General features: G+C 45.5%; 1 protein-coding gene across 5 annotated transcripts in view; it reads right to left on the bottom strand.

The window, feature by feature from the left end:
* The window catches only part of CHST11 (carbohydrate sulfotransferase 11), a 308,964-nt gene that overhangs the window by 162,018 nt on the left and 120,428 nt on the right, over positions 1 to 26,518 (bottom strand). For all 5 annotated transcript variants that reach the window (XM_008004486.3, XM_008004487.3, XM_073021047.1 and 2 more), the window contains exon 2: positions 2,339 to 2,424. In XM_008004486.3, coding sequence (XP_008002677.1) covers positions 2,339 to 2,424 — 86 coding nt within the window. The remainder of the gene's footprint in view (positions 1 to 2,338; positions 2,425 to 26,518) is intronic.

The following is a 26,518-nucleotide window of genomic DNA, read 5'->3' as shown; positions in this document are numbered from 1 at the left end:
GGGAGGACGGTGACTCACCCACCTACGCCCTCCCCAGTGCCTCCCGGAGCTGCTCTCCAGCCCTAGCTTCCCTCCCAAGTCCCAGGCTACTGCTCAATAGGCCTGTCATCCAGACAATGCTCAGAACACTACCGGAAGGAAGAGCGGGCCTCTACCCAGGACAGGCATCTCTTCTCTGACTGGTTTACAATGGGACCAAGCAGGGTCTTCCTCGCCAGTCAACTCATTCCCCTCAACCCTGAGCCCAGAGTTACCAGCCACAAAAGGCTAAGCACACACCCTCTGCACCCTTTTGTGCCCAGTGCCTAGTGCTAAGCTGCTAAGCTACTAAGCTATATGCTCCTAGGCACATGTAACAGCACATGAAGAAATGAATGAGAAAAAGGGATGAATCAACCCACGAAGGTACAAACTCTACAAGAAGCTCCAAGCAAGACACATCACTACATGCAACACTGCAAGGCAGGTATTATTCATGCCACATTATAAATCAAGGAAAGAAATCTCAGAGAGGTTAAGTAAACACCCCACAGTCACATAGCAAAGAAATGATGAAATTAGGCTTTGAACCCTAGGTCTCACTCCTAAGTCAAGGCTTCTGATATGGAAGCCACCCTCTGGACCACAAAAATGACAAATCATACCGACAGAGCCCCTGACACATCAGAATTATTTCATCCCCCCAACATTCCGGGGAGAGTTTTAGGTAGGAAAACTGACCTCTAAAGAGAACTCATCATATATTCAGGGTTGCACAATTAGTTAGAGATGAAGTCAGGATTTGAACCTGGACTTTCATGTTTTGAATCACAAGTATCTGAGAGCCCTGTGTTAGGTACTGAGGAGCCAACAGTGAACAGGACAGACGCAGTCCATGGACCTTCCATCCACAGGGGCGGTGACTTCAGAAATAGCTTTTCCCATGACACCATATGTTACCCATAAAATTTGCAGCAGTGTTTCAGCAGTTTTGTATTGAAGGAGAAAATGCTCTGAGAACAGAGGATATCAACAAAAAGATGGGAATGGTTTGCATCTGAGGAGCCTGTGTTGTTTTCAACATGGGTTACCAGAAATCCCATCCTTTGTTGAAGCACAGTTCTGCCTCTTCCTTAGGACAGAATGTGTGTGGACAGGCTGGGAGACCTGCATATCATATGCAGAGTTTTTGGGGCACCAAAGGGAACCCAACTATCAAATTCCCCACTGAGTCACCACAGAACCCAGTACAGCAAGCCTCAGGCAATACTGATGTGGCAATTAATGGACTAATCTGGCCAAGTCACACCTCAAGACAGGGCATGAGTTAACCTAATTAGGCCACCCATGATGCATAAACTCAGGAGTCCATTTTTCCAGAAGGGAGTTCAGGTGAGAGATTGGGAAGGGTGGTAGGGGGCACCAGGTAGTTCTCGAGTGCATCCCTTTGCAAGAGTTCTAAAATTCGACACCTTTGAGGCCCATGCATTATCTTCCTCCACCAGGTACCTTGGTCCAAAGAAGTATTAAATTTAGTCAGAGACTGTAGCCAAAGCAGTACATTTTTCCCTCTTTCTCTACAGCTATCGAATGTCCACTGATGCTGCTGCTAGTTGTTCACTCACCAGTTCTGGGCATCAAGTGCTAATTAATGTTCCTACGAAAGGATTAGTCCCAGAGTCTCCACATCAGGACCCACACACGCCACTGAGGCTGTTGCCATGGCAACCAGGCCTCCTAACTTTGCACTAGCTTTCCACAGAAGACACTTTTCCTTGGTTGGATCTTTTTTTTGCTCAAAGAGGAGCTCTTTTCATAATTGATGGCACAGAGGCCACGTTTGCTACCTCATTAAACTAACGAGTTAGATTTACTGAGGCAGTCACTTAGCAAAAGGTCCCTGCTCACAAGGGAGTTTGCCAAACTGGCACAGTGAGGTGGGGCATCACTGGGCTTTAATATGTGGGATATGGGAGTGGGTGTCAAGTGTACCCATGTGCAACTCTTCCTTTGGGGATACCAACGAGAAGTCTGCACAGCCTCGCAGGCCCTTTAATTTCCGAGTCCCATTGCTCAGACTTGAGACTGTATTAATCTCAGGAGTTCAAACCCTGGGCAGATCTGAACACTTAGCACTGAGCCTAGGCATTTCTTTAATTCTAAACATCCCCTGCTAGAAATTTTCAGAGATGCTACATAGAACAAGGGTGACGAAGAAAGCAACCACTGAAGATAAAATGCCGGGCTGTGAAAGGAAGTTTTAAATCCCCCAAAGACCACAATTTTGGAGTTTTTAGTATCCATCCCCACCAAAAAAAAAAAAAAAAAAAAGTTCACATGCTGAGTACTCGAAGCTTACCTGGATTGGGTTGTAGAGTTCCTGCAGGGGGCTTCGGGACCCCTTCCGGCAGCAGATGTCCACACCAAAGGGATTCCTCCGCATGACTGAGGAAAGAAAGTGAAGGCTCATCAGAAATGAGCAATAAAGATTTGTTGTCTGACAAAGAAAAAGGCACAGAGGAGCGAAGAAGAAACAGGCAGGAAAGAAAGAGAAAACCAGCTTCTAGCAAAGGAAGATTTCCACGCTGTCCCTTCTCCAACAGCACAGCTGCCGTCTGTCTTCCCAACATTCAGGCATCTCCACATCCAGAAGGACCTAAATCATGCTAAAAAGTCTCCCCAGCAAGTGTTTTAAGAAAACAAGACAGACATCTAAAACTCATTGAAATGAAACCACTTACAAAAGATAGCATAATGGCTGCTTCAAAGACAGCAAGTTCTACCCAGCACCAGGCTTGGTAACACATTTTAAGATTCTGCAGACTTCTCCAGCAACAGTCAATGACCTTTTATTCCTAGTCCCTGGAAGCTGGGCTTCTGAGAACGGGCAGGTCCTTCCCCAGGAGGCTCCTCCCACTGGATAGGTCAGAGGCCCAGCCTCCCCAAAGCCTCTCCTAAATTATGTTATTTTTAGTGAAAATATCAGCATGAAGCAGAAAAGACAAGAGTTTACGGATCCAGACAGAGATGGTACTTACAATTCATAAAAGAGGAGGAATTAAGTGAACTCCTCAAAACCCACCAACATTGAAGCCACCAAGGGCTCTTTTTAAATGGCAATGAATTCTTTCCTTTTCATTTTTCTTGTTCACTCTGTGCAGCACCTCATGCACTGTGTAAAGCATAGTCATGGGCTTGACCATTATTTGTTGGTGGGAGGAGGAAGGAGGAAGGGAGGGACGAAATGGGGAGAGAGGGAAGGAAGGAAGGAAAAAAGGAAGGTAGGAGGGAAGGAAAGAGAGCAGTAGAGAGAGAGAGAAGGAAAGAGGGAAGGAGGAAAGGAGAAGGAAAGGGAGGGGAGGAAGCGAAAGAAGGGAAGAAGGAGAGAGGAAAAGAGGAAGGAAAGGAAAGAGAAAAGGAAAAAAGGAAGCAGAGAAGGAGGAAGGAGGGGAGAAGGGAGGGAAGGAAGAAGGGAAGGAAGGAGAGAGGAAAAAAAGAGAGATAGGGGAAGAATAAATGGGGCTTTCTGCTCAAGTATACCATAGGCAGTTTTCTTATGGTTCAAGGTGCAACAATGGCATGAGTGAAAAAAGGAAAACTAGATTCTTCCATGAGCCTAAAGAACTCACCTGCTCCACAGAGGCAGCAAATGGAGAGCAGGACATTCCCTGGAACAGACAGCCTGGGTTTGAATACTGGCTCTACTACTACCGGCTGTGTGACCTTAGGGAAACTACCTAACCTCTCCGTGCCTCTGCTTCTTTGTCTGTAAAATGGGAATGAGAGGCATCTAACTTCCTGGGTTGGATGTGAAGATCAAATGAGTAACTACTATGTGCAGAATGCTTAAAAGTGTGCCTGGCAAAAAGCCAGAGTTTAAAAGTGTTGGTGACAAATTTCAGAAGCTATTTTACATCCCCTTGGGAGGAAGGCAGGAACTTCTCTATTTGTGGCTATCAAGGGGCCTGATGAGGAGAAACCAGACCTCAAGCAGGGTACAGCTCAAATGACTGGGAGGGCTGGCTGCAGGGGGTAAGCCCAGGGACCTCTGCTCAGAAGTTAATCTGAGGTCAGGAAAGGGAGGAGAGTCATCCACAAGCAGCTGATGACATCTGGAAGGTCTCCAGAGGAACAACTGCTGCTCAGGTGAGCCTCTGTTGACTTGTCACTTTGAGCCACATGGAAACTCTGCAAGTCAATCATCAATGCCCAGAAACAAGATGCCATGTTTTCTCTTTCCTTTTCCTTGACTTCCTAGGGCAGGGGTCAGCAAAATTTTCTGTAAGCGGCCAGACAGTATTTAGGCTTTGCACCCTGCAGTATCTGTCATAACTCTTCCGCAGGGCTATCGTGGTGTGAGAGCCTTGCCAAACGATACCGAAATGAATGGGTGTGGCTGGGCGCCAACAAAACTTCACTGATGAACACGGAAATCTGGGAAAATGTCATCTAATTTTCATGTGTCAGAAAATATTATTCTTCTTTTGAGTTTTTTCCACCAATGAACAAAAATGGGCAGTGGGCCAGCTTCGGCCCTTGGGCTAGAGTTTGCCAACCCCTGCCCTAGAGAACTGCTCCAGGTCTTCTCAGGGTCAGTAGTACAAGCTCCAAACATAGCTACATGCCCACAGTCTTCCCTGCGGAGGGCAGAATCACAGGCAAATGTCAATACATTAAAGCCATTAGAATTTGATCAGGCTGTACAGAGAAACACTGGTTCTTTGTTCCTCCAGTTGCCCCAAGAAGAGGGAAAAAAAAATTCTATGTTGTGTTTTTCTTTAATTTATGACTTCATTTTTCATTTCCACCAAAAAGGAGGTAAACTGTTAAATGCACGCAAGTTGCCCTTGGTGCACAATGACATAGCAACACTTCGGAGAAGTAAAAACAGCCATAAAACTCGTAAAATTATGCCCACGCCAGGCAAGATTAAATTCTCCCTATGGCGGCAGACAGGCTCATCGAGGCCCATGGCTCTGGGACCGCCGCGGTGAAAAACCTACCATGGAATCCATTAAGTCTGCTTTTATGGGGGGCAGTATTATTTAATTGGTTTATTTTTCTAATACAAGGCCTTTAAAATGCTTTGACCGTGTGGGGCCCGAGCCTTGGGTTATTTGCCCACAGCCATCAGCCCTGCCCGTGACTTCACTGGGTGCCATGGGAACCGGCCTTGGCTCCCCAGACCACAAAAGCCAAAGGGGCCTTGTGTGCCTTTTATGGGAATGATAACAACCCCACCGTTTCTGGAGTGCTCACTGTGCACCAGGCAGTCGGTGCAGTGGGATCCTTCCCACGGGGAAGGAAGTACCTGCATTTTACAGATAACCCCTCCGCGCCTCCGTTTACTGCAGGCACTTGGCCAAGGTCAAGGCCATGTCAGTGGAAAGGAGCCAAGCTGAGCCTCGAGACTGACAGGCGCTGCCCAACCTGTGAGCCAAGGGTCACCTCCCAACTCAGCTAGGCCAGCAGGCCACGAGGATACCGACCACTGAGTCAAGGCCCACCCCGCCCACCAGGGTGGGAGGCTTGGGCCAATACTTTATCTCTCCTCAAGAGGAAAGAAGGAGCCAGATGACTCAGGAGGAGCCCAGTGATCTGTGGAAGGAAGAGAAGGAGAGTGAAGAAAAGATAAAGTTCCCCAAATCCTCCATGTCACGTTCCAAAAACTAGAGTTTCTCAATGCGCGCTCTACTTATTTTGCCCATCACATTGCTTGTTAGAAAAGCAGATTTCTGGGCACATTCTTGGGCTTCCTCCCAGAGATGTTGAATCAGAAGGAAGGGCAGATGGAAGTGAAGGCCCAGGAATCTGCATTTTAATAAGACTTCCCCACCATGGGGAAGACAGGTACAAATTATGCTCTTTATGCTTTCTGATTCTTGAGCATCCAATTATAGAATAAACAATTTCCATACCACCGGGCTCCATCTACCTCAGAAGACACTATAGCATCTACAGTAAGAGCTGTGGACCATCTCCTACTGCTGATGTTGTGTGAAGGTTCGGACCCTCCCTAGAAGTTAAGCCCCACTGTACCCTCTCAGGTTTAGACCACAGGGGCTTTCGGTTTCCAGGGGCCACAAATGATTCTGGGCTAGTCATATGCAAATGGTAACAATGAGGACCTACTCTGTTGCCTGGGATGCAAAGGAAGGACCAGCAATTATGCACAGAGTATATTCACCCTGCATGTATCTTACAAGTGGTGTTAGGGAAGTTTGAGTAACCAAGGCCCAGACGGTGGCAGCTAACGTTCAGAGGGCATCAGTGCTTCACCAAGCAGTTCACACATTTAATCCCCACAACAGTCCCATGGCGCGGGTACTACTACCGTCCTCACTTCACTGATGAGAATACCGAGGCACAGCAGGGTTAGGTAACTTGCCCAGGTCTCAAGACTAGAAAGAGGTGGAGATGGGATTCTGCCTTAGACAGCCCATGGTCTCAGCTGCCACACTGGGTCACCTCTTCACTGACAGGTAAGTCAAACATCTCCATAGTCTCCTCCAGGCCTGAGACCTGCTTGGCTGGCCACTTCTAGGACAAGTCAAAATGTAATAGGATTCACTGAAATGCTGTGATGGCAAACTATTAATTAATGGTTTTATTACACTCATTCATTCGACAAGTTTTTATCACGTACCTATGATGTGTGGGGCAACTCGCCAGGCACTGGGTTTGGGGGATAGAGCCTCTCTCTAACCTATTCATGTTGTTGCTGTAGTGCCTGGCATGTAGTAGGTACTCAAAAGGTTGATGAATGATAGAGGATTTAACACTTCCTTTAAGAGCATCAGAGAGGTTTAGTTCTTGCTATATATGGAGAAAACTGCCAGTAGTATTAGGCTACGGTTATTTTTTTTTTCCTTTGAAAAATGAAAGGTCTGATGATCAAAAGCCCCGTAAAAGAAATCCCTGAGGCCCCGAGGACATTTAACGGCAGCCTTCTGCTGTCCACCCCGCCCACTGGGAGTTTTATTTAGCCACAACACTTGTTTTCTCCTCTCTAAACTCAAATCAATGGGATTAAAGGTTTTTTTTTTTTAAACAACCTAATTAGCTCAATTTACAGTATGATTTCTTGGACCCAGGAACAGTTCCACATCTCCCACGATACATAAATGAAGCTAAAATTAAACTCAAGCCGCTTGTGTGTGTTTCATTATAATGAAGAGCACGTTGTTTTCAAGTGGACCCTCCATTCCCAGTCTGCTAACTGAGAGCAGCCCGTGGGGAGCTGGCTCAGGATAAAGGAATCAAGCCCACCTGGTTCTCTGGGCGACTCCCTGTGACCCTCTCAGCGCTGCTGGAATGCAAGAGAGCTGCTGGATTGTTAATTCAGGTCTGAAGACATAGAACTGAAAAACTGCAGGATCCTGAGTAGGAACTTGCCTCTCATGCATGTCCTAAAACCAAAGACATTTAGAATTCCAAGGGATTTGAGTATAGGCCAATCCCCTCGATTTACAGAAGAAACTCGGAGACCTTACACGCTTGCCTGAAGTGCCCAGTGTAGCTAGCAGCAGAGCCAGGGCCAGAACTCGTATCTTACAAAATAAACTACCACGTAGTGGGAATGTACCATGTATCTGATGCCTGACACAATGCTCAGCCTTTTTCTCACATTGTTTCATTGAATCCTGATAAAACCCCTTTAAGTTAGATGTAATAATGATGTCATCTACTCCCATTTTGCACTTGAGAAAACTGAAGCCCAGAGAGGTTAAGTAACTTGTCCAAGATCACACAGCCAGCAAGCAGCAAGGGCAAGTATCAAATTGACAACCCCCATGTCTGTTTATTTCTAGCACTGGTGCTGTTCACCGTGCTGTCTCGGAAGGCAGTAAAAGATGCTTTTACCCTTACAACTCCTACCATTTTTGGGCTGTCACTTCCCTCAACGTTTCAAAATGAAGCACTGCTGTACTAAATCACCCAAGTCCAGATGGGTCTCTGCTCCTTCTGCTGGCAAAACAACTCTAATACTCGGTTGACTTCGGACGCTTTCCAAATCTGACTTGCTAACAGGCTGGGCATGATTCATCTGCTCCACACTCGGAGAGTGCAGGACAGCAATGCACTTGCAGAAATGTTTTCTCCAAATGCACACATTCATGCCGGAGCCCTAGCAGTGTGCCCCAGCCCATCCGTCAAGACAGAACAGTGTCTGATTCAACCTCATCAAGTTAGAAGGGTGAGCAATGCCCAGCTCCCTCAGCGGGAGCTGCCCTGCAAGGACAGGCAATTCTGTTTTGCACCTGGGGGACCCAAAGTCAGCCCTCAAAGGACACTGAGTCTCCCAGCTCTGCCTATCCTCTTCTGAGCTCACTGTGATGAAATGAGTGCTAAAACCAAGTAAGTTCCAGGTAAACCAAGATGAGTTGCTCACCCAGCAAAACCCTTTGGAAGAAGCAGGTTCAACCAGAATTGGATTCAAGTCCTGGTTTTACCCATTAACTAGCCTTGGGACGTTGGGTCAACTTCCTAATCTCTGAAACTCAGCTATGCAACGCGGTTAATAATGCCTGTATCATAGGGTGGTAGTGGGAATGAAGTGAACACGTAAACTAGCCTGGTCCATGGCACTCAAAAACTGTCCACGTGGAAAGCCACAGAGCTGGATCCCACCCCTAGCTCTGCCACCAAACTAAGATCCTCACTTTGAACAAGGTCTCCCTGGGCCTCCGTTTTCTCCTTGGTCAGGTGAAGAGGTTCAACCATGTGATCGCTAAGAATCTAATTAGCTCAAATTACAGTATGATTTCTTGGACCCAGGAACAGTTCCACATCTCCCACGATACATAAATGAAGCTAAAATTAAACTCGAGCCGCTTGTGTGTGTTTCATTATAATGACGAGCACGTTGTTTTCAAGTGGACACTCCATTCCCAGTCTGCTAACCGAGAGCAGCCCGTGGAGAGCTGGCTCTAACTCTAACCTCCTAACTTCCAAGCACAGGGTGGTGGAAGTTAACCACAGTAGAACCATGGATTAAACAAGCCCTAGAATTGCTCAGGTTTGGGGAGTCAGGGTGGAAGGAGCGGTGGGTGGGGAGCAGTGAAACAGTAATCAGTGTGGGAGGAAAGAATCTGAGGCCAGGAGAGGCAGGGAGCGGAAAAGCCACACCTGGCTGTGAGAACAATCTCTACCCGGTTTACAATCCACCAGCGTTTTAAAACCCCTGGTACTGAGGCTTTTATCATTTTGCAATAATAACACAGAAATAGTGACATCCCCTCCAAGAAAAAACCTTACACAGAAGCAGAGCTGGTAGTCTGTAGCTCAGTGGGGCGTGGGCCACACGGGTAGCTTTTAGGACAAACTCCTTGTCTCAGTAACCCAGCTGCAACCTGAAGCTCTCCCAAGAGGAACTCAGAGTTAGGGGATCTCAGAGTGGGAAGAATCTGACCCCTAACAGAGGCACCTTGAAGCTCTCCTTAGCAATGACTTACATTACTTTGAGTTCAGCACTGCCAACACTCTCCTTTTATATTATTTTTTAATTTTTTGAGACAGGGTCTCGCTCTGTCACCCACGCAGGAGGGCAGTGGTCCAATCTCAACCTCTATCTCCCAGGCTCAAGTGATCCTCCCACCTCAGCCTCCCCAGTGCCTGGGACTACAGGCATATGCCACCATGCCCAGATAATTTTTGCAATTGTTTTGTGGAAACAGTTTTGCCATGTTGCCCAGGCCGGTCTCGAACTCCTGCATTCAAGCAATCCTCCCACGTTGGTCTCCCAGAGTGCTGGGATTACAGGCGTGAGCCACCTCCTCAAGCCCTACTCTCCTTTTAAGTGCAAAGGAAGGAACTCCCTTCTAACACTAGAACCCAAGCGCACTGTTTGAGTCGCTTTCTGGAAGGAATACCAGAACTGGAGGCAAGAGAAGAAAAAGCAAAATAAAAGGGGGAGAGCAGGGAGAAGAGCGGGGAGAGTACTGAAGCCCGAAGGCTTCTACATCACAGTTTGGCTTAGACTTGGTTCAATCCTAAACCGTTCTCATAAATATGAGAGGTAAACAGAAGCCAGTAAGTCCTCCTGAAAACTGCATCTGAAGCTAATCCATTCTGAGATTTAAAAATACCCAGGAACCTCTGTCTCCGTGAGATTTCATTTTATTACAAGGATCCTGTAGCTCTTTGAATCCGAACTCATATTTGGAGTCTGAGGGTTTCTTAGCCCTCATCTGGTCACTCCTGCTCATTTGCAGAGGAAAATACTGGGCCCAGTGTGGGGACAGAATGGCCAGAGGTCCCACAGCAGGGCTGGAGATCACACCTGGGCCTAGCCAAGCCCCTCACCTGCCAGGTTTGCCCCTCTCGACGTGTCCATGGCCTGAGTGCTCCGCGCACAGCAGGTACTCAGTACGTTTGTGTCAAATGAATAAAAACAACAGAACAAGTGATCTGAGGATTTAACCAAAGGTACTCTACTAAAGGGTATCAGACCAAATCACTTACTTACAGCAAACGAACAAAGAAAAGGAGTTAGCATGTGCTCTCCTGACAAATTCTTCTCAAAGTGCCAATGCTTCTTCAAAGTGTTTCAATTACCTTCTTAGCCAAAGTAGTTAAATCAAAAAGAAAAATTAATATGACACACTGCTGTGGTGCTGTGATGTGCCTTAAATGAACTCTCCAAGTACCCAGTCAACATGAGCCTTTATTACTGTCTCTCTCTATTACTTACCGCCAAGCCAGGAGGGAGGTGGTATCACACCCATTTTACAGACAAGGAAGCTGAGGCTCAAAGAGGTTAAGAACTGACCCAGTGACATAGCTAGTGAATGGCAGAGTTGGGATTCAAACCCACACACCTGCATGCTTCCCCTACTCCTGGGAAATGGGACATGTCACAGCTTATAGATGTTTGGGACTGATAGAGACCAAGCAAATAGGCAATCCCAAATGTTGACCCAGTATTCTCCCACCAATCAGACCTTCGGGAGCTTTACAAAACATTCAGCACGCTTGTATTCACAAGTGACTTTCCAGGAGCCGTGAAACAGTGAGGTGAAAATAGGGTTCAGCCTAACCTGTCATTCATGCCATTATCAAACTTAAGTTTTCCAACTTCCCATTCCTCCCCTCACCCAGTCCCTCCCAGAGGGACAATTCAGAGCCTTTAAAACCATTCCCAAATCTCTTTCTCCTTACTGGAGACCCTATAAGCAAATTCACTGAAGAATACTGAGGGATTTGGGGTTGATTTGATTTGAGAATAATCTGAACCTATATCATAGCCATTCCCATGTCGGCCTCTCCTACTCCAGCTCCTCCAAGCAAGAGCCCCTCCCGACGCCCAGCCTGTAGAAGGTGGTTGTAGAACTAAAGTGAATTAAACTTGGCAGATGAAAGTCAAGGGTGTAAATCTAAGAATTACGTGAATGTGCTTAGTATAGCTTGGGAAAAGATGCAGCTTCATCTAAGAGCCGTGAGATTCACTGACATGGAAGCCTTCCAGTGGGGGCTCTTATACTCAGCTTTGAAGAATATACTGTATACGTTAAAATATTTACCAGCCAGGAGAAGAACTGGGCCACCAAATGGAGTCCCCCAAACCCATGGCCCCAGCAGCCAACCCATTCCCTCTTCTAGAGAATTCTGGCCGATCTGCAGACACACGCCCAGAGCGCATGCCTGCTTCCGAAAGTACAAGATCCCTGTCCAAGTACAAATCTGTTGTCAGCCTGACAGGTTAGTGCACCATCAGGCACATCTAAGACAAAAAGAGCTCTTCAGAGACCACCTGGTCCAATGACTTCCACACAAGGAAAGAGAATGAATCTATGTGGTTAGGGAAAGTATCCTCAAAACTGATTCTGACTGAGCAAAAGAATGGCAGGACACAAAGTGCTATAATCTGGATGTTTGTGTCCCCCCAAAATACTAACCCCCAAGATAATCATTTTAGAGGGTGGGGCCTTTGGAAGGTGATTTGGTCATGGGGGGTAGAGACCTCATAAATGGGATTAGTGCCCTTATAAACCCCCTCCACCATGTGAGGACACAGCAAGAAGGGACTACCTATGAACCAGAAAGCAGGGCCTCACCAGACACCAAATCTACCAATGCCTTGGTCTTGGACTTCCCAGCCTCCAGAACTGTGAGAAATACATTTCTGTTCTGTATAAGCCACCCAGTTCATGGTATTTTGTTATAGCACCCTGAACAGATTAAGACACAAAGCTCAAACATACTCTTCCTGGCCAGTGGGGTATGCTGTCCACCCATTGAGAGCATGAGAGACGAGAAGGGAGAAGAGAGAAAGGGACAGTAAGGGAGAGAAGGGGAAGGGAGGAGAGAAGGGGAAGAGAGGAGAGGAGATGGCAGGGGAGGGGAGCAGAAGAGAGGGGAGGGGAGGAGGTGCCAGGCATTAAAAGATTAAACCACCACATCCCTAGGCCCATTTTACAGGTAAAGAAATGAACGTGCAGGATAGAAGGTGATCTGTTCAAGGACACACTGCTGGCTATAGGCCGAGTTGCAGCTAAAATGAAGACCTCCTGATTCCTGGCCTCATCCCTTTCTCCTTTTGCACGTGATTTACATATAAATATATATAGAAAACCAAGACAAGTTTTATTTTAAAAGTACTATCCTTACTATGTGTGATGAACTAACATTTTCTATTGCTCTTTTATAAAGTACTAGTCGCAACTCATTAAATCCATTTTACAACACACCAATGGGTCATGGTGCATGGTTTGAAAATGCCTGACTCAGATATCTGGAAAGAGTCAAGCCAAGGCCAGAGGTCCCACAGGTGTGCTTTCCAGCCCTGCTGTAGGACCTCTGGCCTTGACTTGACTCTTCCTTTAAGTTCAATTTGAGGGTGCTTATGAATGGAATATGTTAAACATTGATAAAGAGAACTCATGGCTTCCACAGCTAAAATTTCCCTCCCACAATGTTCGCCATCACAGTGGATGCCACCACCATGCCCTAGCTGTGAAGACCAAACAGCGAGGAATTATTCTTAAATTCTTTTTTCTGTCTGCTATGCCCCAGCCATCAGCATGTTTCTGTCCTCACCACCCTGGTACAAGCCATCATCGCCTTCCCCTTGGGCTATGACAAAAACCTCTTAACTGGTCTCCCTGTTGCCACCTTGGCCTCCCTACTCTATTCTCTACCAGCGGCCAGAATAATCTTCTAAAAACGTAAATCAGATCACAACAGCCTTCCTGCTCCAAAGACCTGCCACCATCTTAGAACAAAATCCAAAGTCTTTCCATGGCCCAGAGGCCCCCCATGATATAGCCCCACCTGCCTCTGCCCCTCCTCCTCTGCCATACTGGTCATCTTGCTCTTTCTCCAAAAAACCAAGCATGAGCCTCAGGGCCTTTGCACTCATTGCTCTGTCGGCCTGGAGCCCCTCTCCCAACACCAACAACTGCTCTCTTCTTTACTCTGCCCTCCGACCGCATCATCAGGTCCCCAGAGAGAGCTTCCCTGGACACACTGTCTCCCGTGGCCTCATTTCTCTCCTGTCCCTCCCCTTCTTTGCTGTATTCTTTTTTTTTTTTTAAAGACAGGGTCTTGTTCTGTCACCCAGGCTAGAGTAAAGTGCTGTGATATTAGCTCACTGCAACTTCCAACTCCCATGTTTGAGCGATTCTCATGCCTCAACCTCCCAAGTAGCTGGGATTACAGGCGTGTGCCACCACGCCCAGCTAATTTTTGGCATTTTTAGTAGACAGGGTTTCACCATGTTGGCCAGGCTGGTCTCAAACTCCTGGCTTCAAGTGATCTGCCCGCCTCAGCCTCCCAAAGTGCTGGGATTACAGGTATAAGCCGCCGTGCCCCGCCTGCTATATTCTTCTTCAAGGCATTGATTCCCTCCTGTCTTTCTATCTTAAATGCTTTATTGGCTGTTGTCTATTTATTGCCACCACGAGACCCTAAGTTTCATGAGCAAAAGGACTTGGACTGTCTTGTCTACCACAATATCCTCAGTTCCTAAAAGGGGCCTAAATTCAGGGCTGAATGAATAAATGAATGAATGGAAGTGCCTTTCCCAAAAGACAGGAAACTAAACCATTTTGAAATACAGTCACCCCAGTCCAAGGTCTTCTAAACTTTCCTGATAAGAGTCATCCGAGGTACTATTTAAAAAACATATATTCCCAGCCCTTCTGAATCAGATTCTCCTACAGAGGGGCTTGGGAAGCTTCGAGCTTGATGAGCACCCCAGGGGATTTGTATCTTGGAAGGGTCTGGGGACGCTGGACCAGCCAGACATGGGGAACAGGTGCACACATAGAGAGCGCACGTGCAGGCCATCTGGAGAAGAGCAGAGGGAGAAACTGGTACCAGGTGGGGCCAAAGAGGCCAGGGGCCTGGGCATAGGTACTTACAAGGGTCATGTGGCACCTAATAGCCAAGGGATGGGCCAGCGAGGGTGAGGCATCTTTATGTATTTATTTATTTATTTTTGAGACAGAGTCTTGCTTTGCCGCCCAGGCTGTAGTGCAGTGGCGCCATCTTGGCTCACTGCAGCCTCCTCCTCCTGGGTTCAAGCAATTCTCCTGCCTCAGCCTCCCGAGTAGCTGGGATTACAGGTATGTGCCACACACCCACCTAATTTTTGTATTTTCATAGAGACGGGGTTTCACCATGTGGACCAAGCTGGTCTTGAACTCCTGACCTCAGGTGATCCGCCTGCCTCAGCCTCCCAAAGTGCTGGGAACTTTAAGTCATCCAGACAAGGATTTGAGGCCAGACCGAGAAAGCATTCATCTGATTCTGTAGTCAAACTAGAACCCTTGAATCAGTTCTTCGAGGCAAGAAATAATACAACTGCAGTTTTGCTTTTTTGTTAATTGTAATAAAATACACATAACATAAAATTTGCCATTTTGACCACTTTCAGGTGTCCAAGTCAGTGCCATTAAGTACATTCACATTCTTGTGCAACTGTCACCAACTACACATCACTTTGTAATAACAACTCCCCATTCCCGTCTCTCTTGTCCATGGTAACCCCCATTCGAGTTCCTGTCTCTATGAATTTGAATATTCTTTTTTTTTTTTCTTTTTTGAGACAAGGTCTTGCTGTGTCACCCAGGCTGGAGTGCAGTGGTACAATCTTGGCTCACTGCAACCTCTGCCTTCCAGTCTCAAGCAATCCTCCCACCTCAGCCTTCAGAGTAGCTGGGACTACAGACACAGGCCACCATCCCTGGCTAATTTTTGAATTTTTTATAGAGATGGGTTTTGCCACGTTGCCCAGGCTTGCCTTGATGGGTTTCACCATGTTGCCCATGCTTGCCTTGAATTCCTGGACTCAAGCAATCCACCCACCTCGGCCTCCCAAAGTGCTGGGATTACAGATGTGAGCCACCAAACCCAGCTGAATTAGAATATTCTAAGTACTTCACACAAGTGGGATCATACACTGTCTGTCCTTTTGTGTCTGGCTTTTTTCACTTAGCGTAATGTCTTCTAAGTCCATCCACATTGTAGGATGTATAAGAATTTCCTTATTCTGACATATTGTTATTCTGAGTAATATCCCATCATACATACCACTATCCATTCATCCACTGATGGGCATTAGGGTTGCTTTCAACTTCTGGCCACCGTGACTCATGCTGCTATGAACACGGTGTTCAGGTATCTGTCCAACTCCTGGCTGCGGTTTTGCTTTTTAAGCTGTTTTGCTGGGACATGGAGCAACACCCTGAGGCGGAGCCCAGAGGCTGCTGGTGAGCAGGTTGGCTGGTGGCCACCACTAACTGGCTTGATGGTTCAAAACCAGCCTGGTCAACATGGTGAAGCCCCGTCTCTATGAAAATACAAAAATGAGCTGGGCATGGTGGTACACCAGCTTTCTACACTGAAAGCTGGTGCTGTGAGGATGGCAGGTGGGCAATGGAGCATGGCTGTCACATACAGAACTTTAGAACAGTGACCTTAGGTAAAACAATGCCAGGATGGACTTCAGTCAACTCTCACTTAACTAAGTCTTAAAGCTGTTTGTGAGCCCGAGGACAGGCAAGGAAGGAATCAAGACATAATGAAGCCACCTGGGTGGGTCTGGTCTTTGGTGGTAAGACATTGGAATGAGCCAGTCTGTGACTCAAGTCTGGGTCATAGGCTGCAGGAAGCCACTCAGAGCAGAGCTCGGCTCTGAAGAAAGCAGCTTCAGGCTTCTGAGGCTGCAACCCGAAAAGTGGCTTGAAAAGGTGACCCCAATATTGTTTGAGATGCCAAAATTGTTTTCTTAAAAACCTGGGATGATTTCAAATGAAGTGCAAAAAAACGTCCAGACCTGGTAAGTACATAGACACAGAAAGTAGACCAGCAATTGCCTGAGGCCAGGGGTGGGGATGGCAAGTGACAATAAATAGACACAGAGTTTCTTTCTAGGGTGATGGAAATGTTCTAAAATTAGACTGTGGGGATGCACTCTATAAATATACTAAAATTCATTGAATTCTACACTAAAAGTGGGTGAATTTTACATGTAAATAATATTTCAATAAGACTGCTTTTAAAATAAGTATAGAGATGTTTAAGAATAAACCCATAATATTAATACTTTCAAGATTTTGACCTGCTTGAATAGATCTACACTGCAATACACTATGAAAGACTTCATTAAACAATTTATTTGATTTGAAATTTTAAGCTGAAATCTAAGTTTATATATAATACTAGAGCATTTTAAAAACTTAATCTCCTCTGGCCCAGGCGACAGAGTGAGACTCCATCTCAAAAAAAAAAACAAACAAAACAAAAACAAAACAAAACAAAAAAACCTTCATCTCTAACCAATTGAAGAGTCTGAAACAATAAATAAATTAAATAAGTAAATCTTAAGATCCACCATATTTAAGTTTGAGGTATTAGATTTCTATTTTGTAAATACTTGAGCCGGGCAGGATGGTGAACACGTGTAATCCCAGCACTTTGGAAGGCTAAGGCGGGTAGATTGCTTGAGCCCGGGTGTTCGAGACCTGCCTGGGCAACAGGACAAAACCCCATCTCTACAAAAAATACAAACACCACCAAGGTGTGGTGGTGCATGCCTGTAGTCCCAGCCACTGGGGAAGCGGAAGTGGGAGGACTGCTTGAGCCCAGGAGGTTGAGGCTGCAGTGAGCCACGATCCTGCCACTGCACTCTAGTCTGGGCAACTGCGTGAGACCCAATCTCAAAATAAACAAACAAACAAATGAATAAATAAATGCTTGTTCATTAATTGGGCAAATGAAGTATTCAAAAATAACTGTAAATAGATGACATTTTAAACGCAATTTGAATTGTTATCAGAAGATTAAGTATGTTAAAGGATCAAACATTAATTAAAGGCCACCCTAAATGTAACCGTTAAAGGCTTATGAATAGAAGAGTAATTCTAAATTTAAAGGTAGCTTCCTAGGTTTGTGACTTAAATTTTATTAGAAGCCTTTTCTGTATACAACTGTCATCCCAGTGACATGAAAAACCTCACATCAACAGAGAAGATAATTAATAGGAATTGGCATCTTTAGGCTGGCCTAAGGGGTGGAGGGTGTGAGTGTCTGGGGTAAAGGAGAACCAGCCCCTACCCCAAAGCTCAGCATAAATTCTGTCCCTGAAAACCCCTACAGTAGTAGAAGAACTTTATTGCTGAGAAACTTAAGACGCTGTGGAAAAAACACAGTTCAAGGAATTGATATTGGCAGTTAACCTGGGGAAGCCCTCATAAATTACATTTTATGTTCACTTAAATAAAACAAGAGAGACAGCACTGCAACACAGATCATATTAATTACATTTTACACACTTCAAATGAGTAATTATAAGCCTTATACGTTTACTTTGCATTTATCCTTCCTCGCCTGCTGAAGAATGTTCTCCTCTCCCTGCAGTTTCCCTGGAATGCTCATACATTTATTTTGCAGTGAGGCAGAAAACATGCCAAAGTGCTTTCTGCTCTGCCTGGCACTCCAAGTCTGATTTTACAACCTGGACATGCTGATGTCTGCCTCTGGGGTTCCCCCATGGCTTCAGAGACAGAGTAACGTAGCTGCTTGAGAAAGGAAATAGTCCAGGTAACCTTTATTTAAGCTACTCAAGCATGGCGGGGCATTAACCCCAAACCTGCCTCCTCCCCTTGAGTCCAGAAAGCTGTTTAGCTCTGCCCAGGATAATCTCACTCACACAGTCCTCACACAGTCTGACTGTGCCCGGCAACCCCACCTCACTCGGGCAGGCATCTCGCCCAGGGCTCCAGTCCCTCCCGGCCACACGACCTCTTAAAAGCCCAAGGGATTTTCGCCCATTCTTTGTCCATCTCAAGAGCACCCGGGCAAACCCTGAGCCTACCTAGGCTTCTGCTTTCTTTTCTCCACTTCTGCTTTTCTCCACTCTTGTCCTAGAAGGCAGGAACAGGTCCTGGCTATGACCATGGTAAAGTGGACTGCACAGTGTCCCAAATTCATATCCACTGGGGACCTGCAACCATGGATCGCAGTGTACAATCCACTATAATCCACTGTGACATGCTATGACCATGATACAGTGGATTGCATGCTGTCCCTTCCAAATTCATATCCACTGGGAATCTCAGAAGGTGACCGCTGGAAATAGAGTCTTTGCAGATATAATGAGTTAAATTAAGTGAGGTCAGACTAGTGTCCTTATGAGAAGAGGAGAGGACCCACAGAGACACACACAGGGAAGAGGACCACGGAAGACACAGGCGGAGATGCAAGTGACGCAGCTACAGGCCAGGACACGCCTAGGATTGCTGGGAGCTACCAGAAGCCAGGAATAGGCAAGGAGGGATTCTTCTCTAGGGCCTTCAGAGGGAACATGGCCCTGCTGACACCTTGATTTTGGATCTCTGGTCTCCCTTTAGAACTGTGGGAGAAAAGAATTTCTATGGTTTAAAGCCACCCAGTGTGTGGGGATATGTCATGGTAGCCTTAGCAAACTGATACACACAGGTTCCCATCTTGTGTGTCCTTGACAAGATACTCAATCTCTTAGCCTCAGTTATCTCACCTGTAAAATGGGGGGAACAATATGCCTACCTAGTAGGGTTGTTGTAAAAACTAAGTAAGTTCATCCATGTCACGTGTTTGGAGCAGGGCCTGGCCCAAGGTAAGTGCTCAATAAGCCATAATTAGCTCCCATTTCTAATTGTCCACTCCCTTGTCTTTCTAATTATTTGAGAGTATCTCAAAACCCTCTTATATTCCAACCCAAAATCTCACTGTTTTAATACAAACACATTAATCAGTGGACACACAACTATTTCACAAACCAGAGAGGAGCTATTGCACAGTCAACAGACAGAAGGCGTGGATGATGTATGCTGGAGGCCTAAGTGCTTTGGCATTGCTCAAGGTGAGTACGAGGCAAGTGCAGGAGGCAGAAGTGGGGCTGTTGAACAAGCACAGTGAGCATCTTTTCTCCAGAAGCAAAGATAGCTGGAAAGACGATCTCTCCCCCAAGGAAAGGCCTGCCTGCAGTGACAGAGCTGGGGCTTCCAAGGCAACACCCACGGACCCAAACCCCTATTTCATTTCCATGTTTTTAAGAGGTAAAGATGGGAATTAGCTTTTTAATTGTTCATTCATATTATTTTCTTCTGACATTTTCCTGGCACAAGATGCCAACAGAGAGAACACTGATTTTAAAAATAGCCCCATGTGCGCTGCATCACTGGAGCCGTGAAGATGTTGACACCCTTCAAATCCAGCAGTTTCCCTCTTGGGAAATTACACCAAGGGATTAATTCAACAGAAACTAAAAGATGGATGCGTAAAGATGTTTGCTATAGAATTTCCCTCGTAATGGCCAAAAATTGAAAACACTCTAGGATATGAACTATCATTTATGAAATTATTCCTATAATCTTGGACCAACCGAAAAATGCTACTGTTATTAAAATAACATGAAGATTTGTAAATGGGGTTTAAGTTAAAGCAACAGAATTCAAAATATTATGTGGATCGGGACCTTGGTTGTGTAAATACACATACACATATAAAAGACAGCATATAAAAGTGAAAACAGGCAGGGCATGGTGGCTCGCACCTGTAATCCCAGCACTTTGGGAGGCTGAGGAAGGGGGATCCCCTGAGGTCAGGAGTTCAAGACTAGTCTGGCCAACATGGTAAAACCCCATCTCTACTAAAAATACAAAACTTAGCCAGGCATGGTGTCATATACCTGTAGTCCCAGCTACCGGGGAGGCTGAGGCACAAGAATTGCTTGAACCCGGGAGGCAGTGATTGCAGTGAGCCTAGATTCTACCACTGCACCCCAGCCTGGGTGACAAAGTAAGACTCTGTGAAAAGAAAGAAAGAAGAAACAGAGAGAAGGAGAGAAGGAGAGAAAGAGAGAGAAAGAGAGAAAGAGAGAGAGAACAACTGTGTTAAAATAGAGTAGTTTTTACACTTTCTTTCATGTTGTATAGTATTCTTCCCACTAAAAATGATGACTCAATGTAAGGCCAGATCCAAATCAACTCTAAGTGTTAAAGATGCTACTGAAAATCAGGCAAGTTCTAAACAAAGAGTTGGAATATCCCCAACAAAAACCTAACAATTCTCTATCTTCAGCCACTGATGTGAATATTGTTACTCAAGGGATCTTTGGATGGGGTGCGGTGGCTCACGCCTGTAATTCCAACACTTTGGGAGGCCAAGGAGGGCGGAGCACTTGAGGTCAGGAGTTTGAGACCAGCCTGGTTAACATGGTGAAACCCCATCTCTACTAAAAATACAAAAATTAGCTGGGTGTAGTGGCAGGTGCCTGTAATCCCACATACTCCAGAGGCTGAGGCAGGAGACTTGCTTGAACCTGGGAGGCAGAGGTTGCAGTGAGCTGAGATCTCGCCACTGCACTCCAGCCTGTGCGACAGAGTGAGACTCCATCCCCCCCTCCAAAAAAAAAAAAAAAGAGAGAGAAACTGAGAGGACAAGGTATTTGTTTAATTTCTGCATATTTTAGGAATATAGGATGCTTAAATATACTTAAGTTGCTGACATCAAGAAGTGTTAAAGGGGTGAGGGAGATAAAAGCAGGTGTCAGAAGAGATCTGAAAATGAATAGGGGAGGCCCCAGACAGGGGCAGAGGGTGCACACGTGAGCTTTGGGGGAAGCTAGGCTGTGTGTAAAGTGTGGTTGTTGAAACATGGTCAGAGAGAAAAGGTCATTGGAGCTACATCTGATGAAACATGCCCACGGTCCCCCAATCTCCCTCACTCCCTGCTTCCCTTATTGTGAATACAAGATGTAAAGCTGAGCCCCATTCCATAGACCCTCCAAAGTTATGGAATGGGATCAGAATGATCCCAAGGAGGGGAAAAAGAGTCAAAGCCACTGTAGTGGTTTTTCCCCAGGGAAATCCAGGGAAACACAATTTTGAGTGGGGTTTCATCTTAAAGTAAAAATTAAAAAGTGTTATGACAAAATGGAGAGACAAAGTCCCATCTTTCTCCAGAAAGTAAGAAAACCATGTACAAGATTTCTGTTGCCTTGATAAGCAGGAAGGCATGGCCCTAGTATGCAACACGTATGTATGGGCTGCGCTTAGATATTAAAATTCCCTCCAAGTTGGCCAGGCAGGTCTATTTGTGCAGGCAAATTAAAAAACTGTAAGACAATAAGGTGTAAGGTGTCTGCAAATGGTTACAGCTACAAGAGGATGTGAAGCTATTTGCATGTCTGTCTCTAGAGGAAGTGGCCAGATGTGTTAGAAACGGTTCCAGTTCAGAGCTCGCAGCCACCTGTGATCTGGGTGACTTTGGGAGAAGGGAAACAGGTACTAGCAGAAGACATTTGGAGTTCCGGTTCTATACAATGCTGAATGCCAGGCAGGCACTTCAGTGAATGTCATGTTATTTAACCCTCCCTTCCTCACTACCATCCCAAGATGTATTATTTCTGTCATACAGATGAGGAAACAAGTGCAGAGAGGTTCTTGCCAACAGTACACAGCTAATAAATGACAGATCTTCTAGGATGATACAGCTGGGAAATGTTTATTATCTCTGAGTGTTCCCAAGAGTGATTGGCCCGTGAGGAGGGCGTGCAGAGGGCACGTGAAATGTGCAGAAAGAACTTAAACTCCAGTTGCATACCTTAGTAAGGATAATAACATGAAAACAGGGGCCTCGGGTTTAAGTAACTCAGTACAGGTAATGGGGGCAGAAGCAACAGATCTGTCTGACACATCTGGTCAAAATGTTGACATCAAAGTCTTCAAGCACAAACACACGCACGCACACACATGACTACCTCAACACTGATTTCATTGCTGGGGAGCAGAGCACCGTAGCCAACGGTAGGCTCTAAGGGTGTTAGAATTCCTGCTTCAAATCCTGGCCCCTCCACTAGCCAGCAGAATGATCTTCTGCAAGCTTTCTTAACCCCTGCATCTCTGTTTGCTCACCAATAAGATGGAAATAATGCGAGAACCTGCCTTATAAAGTTATTAAGAGGAGGACATGAGCGGAAAGCACCGGGTGCACTGGCTGCCACAACTCTCAGGCGCACATTTCCGTATTTCAATTTCTCTGAAATAACGATGCATCCTACAACCACAGTCTTCTTAGGTTGGATGAAATAAGGATATGATGATGATGTTGGTGATAATGACATAGTGCATCCCTGACTTCCTTTCCACCTCCCTCTATCCCATCCCCATCCCCATCCCCACCTCAAAGCCCAAACTCCTGGATGGAGTGTTTGTTCCCAACTTTCCTTCCTTTTTATTTTAATCTGCTGCAAGTTGAATGCTTTGTTTTCCAAGCCAAGACAAATCTCCTCAAATTGAAATGGCAAAGTGCCACAGCATCAAAATGCCCTGTGCCTTCTGAGGCTGCACCCAAAGAAAGAGAGGGCTCGCTCAGATGCAGACAGGTAGCTCCAGGGTAACAGGCCCTTTGAGACCACCTGTGCCCAAGCCACTCTTCACACAGCCAAGGTCACTACCCTGAATGTCATGAAGAACTGGGCAACTCTCTGTCAGGATAGATCGAGGTGTTGAGTCTTCAGCAGTACCCAGACAGACCTTCCCCTCCCTCCCGCCCACCAAATAACTGCCTCAGCCCTCACTGAGGCTAGAAACCCCAGGCAGTGTTCCTTTAAATCAACGGTGTCCAGTCACTCTCCAATGTTTGTCCACTACATCAAATCATAACCAGTTTTCCCAAAGTCTGAAAAACTACAAGAAGTTGTCGTTCAAATAAATAAATAGGGATAAGATTTTCCCAATTATCAAGCTTTCTCCCATAAAACTTTGTTAAACAGTTGACACAGTTGTGCTTGAATCATATACACAGATATACATATATAAACATAGATAGTACTAGTATCTCAACAAATATTAGTATGTCATGAAGACTTCCAGATATCTGCCACCTGGCCAAGCTTGAGGTTTTCCTCCCAGCAGAAGCTAAAGAAAGTCAACACCCTGAAGCTAGTGAAGGCCAACACCCTTGGGAGCAGGGTCCAAAGTCCACAAGGGTAAGGATGCAAGAAGCATCCGTTTATCAGAGCTTCTACTCAGAAAAGGCTGATGAGAGAAGTAGCTCCTGCATTTCCAATGTCAGGGGGTCAGGGAGAGAAATCAGGACAGAACAGGAGGGCCAGAAAAACACCAGGAAAGGTGGGAAAGGCACTCAGATTTTTGCCTTTCACTTTCTCCTAATCTCAATAAACATCAATATTCAAGGCTTCACTTGCTTTTCACAATGAGCGTACTGGAACTGAAAATTCTAAGACAATTATAAGAAATATGAAAACCCAGGCTGGGCACAGTGGCTCACGCTTTTAATCCCAGCATTTTGGGAAGCCAAGGCGGGAGGATTGCTTGAGGCTACGAGTTCAAGACTAGCCTGGACAACCAAGTGAGACCCCCGTCTCTACAAAAAAAGGAATCAAGAAGTATGAAAATTCCCCTTCCTTCCAACTTAAGTATGGAGCCTCAGAAGACCGAGCACCCATTTCTTGACAAAATCCTCCTGGCCCAGGTATATCCTAGAAGTAAATTACAACAAGTAGAGAGAAAAAGTTGGGCTCCCAACCTTCCAGGAAGCTTTGCAGGGGGCACAGTCCTAGCTAGTATAGAGGTTGAAAGTTAAGTTACATATTTTTCTACCATTCTCTGATGGTGTCTGCCATAGTGAATATTCATTTATTTTTCCTTTAATTTATCCATAATCGACATGTCTACCATGCATGAGGGCTTAAAGTTCCACTGAAATAAATTATATCCCATGGTATTTAGGAACAGGCAGCCTAACATCTAGTCTAATTGACCTAATTAACCCTTTTCTTAAATGCCCATGGTTTATTATATCAGCCAGAGCACACAGTGAACGCTTTTGGCTTTACTGTGGCTGAACAATATTAGAAACTTTAGTCAAATCCAGAACCCAATCTTTAGTTTCAATTTCCTTTCATACTCCAGCTCAAGTCTGAAATCTTCCTTCTTGTAAACAAAAACCACAAAAGATATTCTGTCCTCCATTCCCCAAATGTAGGGGAAAGTCACAAATGTTGTCTGGCTTCAATCCCCTAATGAAATAGCTGAAGGGCCTTGAAAGCAAAAAGATGATGCTTTTATTGAAAATTCAGGCCTTTTTCTTCAAATGTCCATTAGAATAAAAGGGACTGGTAACTTAGGGATGATCTTACGAGATCGTTGTCCACAGTCTTCAATTATAAACAATGATTCTGTGTGCTCCTTGATGACCAAAGCTGGTGGAGAGTATGGTATTAATCCAGATGGTTCAGAAGCAGCAGAGGATCCAATACATCACTTCTGGTCATCTTGATACTGCTGGACCTTAGACATTTAGCTTTTATCTCCAATTATGTTTTGGTTTAAACAGTTATTCAAATTACCTTTCATCTCTGGGATACAAGCTGGTTGTGTGTAGTGGGGCTACAGAATTAGAACAGGCAACAATATTAAAGCAGGCAATGTGTGGATGTGCCCTCCCCTGCTGGGCTGCTGAGGAATACACCCCGGGTAGGGGGTGTGCATCCACACATTGACAAATGAAAGTTACCCACGTTGCAATATATCATTCTCTTGAAATTTCATTTGAGATAAAACAGTAAGATAGTAGCCCATTTCTGACATGGGAATGGTAATAATGAATGCCTGTTTTGCTGTCTGTTCTGACATGTGCTCCACACTTATCTTCACTGTCCTTCATTTTAAAGATGAGAAATCCAACATCAGGGAGGTTAAGTGATGCCCCCAAGCTCACAAGATCAATCGCTGGCATCTCCACTCTATCAATGCAACAAAAATGGAGGTTTGGCAACATCAAGTGACTTGTTCAGGGGTGAGACCTAAGTGGTAGGGCAAAGACTTCAACCCAGGTAGATGGGACCCAAGTCTAGTCTTATTCCCTCTACACAACAGTTGCCTCCCGCATGAAGGCTAAAAGAAAGAGCAGATATTCACTGAGCATCCACATGGTACTAGAAGCCCAGGAATGGAGGAGGAAACAGACCCAACCCTCACCAAGCTTAAAGGGCAAGCAGAGCTTCTGCTCTTCTTCAAACATCTCTCTCTCATTCCTTAAGGGTAACAAGGAAACAGGGGCATGTAACCAAGCCCCTTGATAAGTACCTGGGCACCTTCTCATGGCCTCTTCTGGTCAAAGGCAGCATCAAGTTGCTTTTCATATCTCTTACTTTGAGTAGGGCCAGGACCAAAATAAGCCCTCAACAAACATTTTGCATTTAGTGAGTAAATTAATCTAGCTTTGAGGCTGAGACAATTGCATATCACAAGATCCCAACATTTTCCTAGCTTTTACCTGAGAACATGAGGGGTTTGGCTCTCACATGGCAGTCTATCTCCAACTAACACTCTTGGCTTTTCATGGCCTCCTCAAGAATTCCTATCTCAGAGAGCTTGCTGAGCGCTTTCCATGGCTTACATGTGAATCACTCTTCACACGGCAAGGACAGTGACTAAATAGTATCAGACAGAACTTTGGGATTCTGGGACAGAATAAACCATGCCAGAAAGCTGATGATTCAATTCTCCACTTTTCAATCTGTGCTGTCATCCCAAAGAGAGAGCCAACGTACCCAGAGCTGTCATCACAATAGAGGCAGGGGGTTCTGAATATGCAATCAGAAAGATAAAGCTCTTAGGAAAGACACTGAAACAGAAAGATCTGCTCAGAGACAAAGATTGATTCTCCCCAAATGCAGAAAAAGAAAAATGGAGAAGCCACCAAATCTATACATGATTTTTGGAAGAATACTCAATTCAGGAAAACTTATCGTTAGCTGTATTACATTACAAGGCATCTAGTTCAATGGAACTCAGGGTTCAAGGACTGCGAAGATCCGAGCAGTGGCAAGTAAATGGGTCTGGAGAACAGGAAGTCAGTGGTGGGCTGAGATCCTAACCAGCGATGTGACCTTAGGTCAGGACCACCCCCTGTTTCTGGGTCTCAATATCCTCATCTATAAATAAGGGGGGATTTAGTCTATATAAGATTCCTTCCAGCAGCAAAATTCAGTACTTCTGCACCTCCCAGTCCACTCCCTTCTACC

Source organism: Chlorocebus sabaeus, chromosome 11 (genome assembly GCF_047675955.1).
Source record: "Chlorocebus sabaeus isolate Y175 chromosome 11, mChlSab1.0.hap1, whole genome shotgun sequence".
NCBI lineage: Eukaryota > Metazoa > Chordata > Mammalia > Primates > Cercopithecidae > Chlorocebus > Chlorocebus sabaeus.
This window is presented reverse-complemented; position numbering and strand designations above follow the sequence as displayed.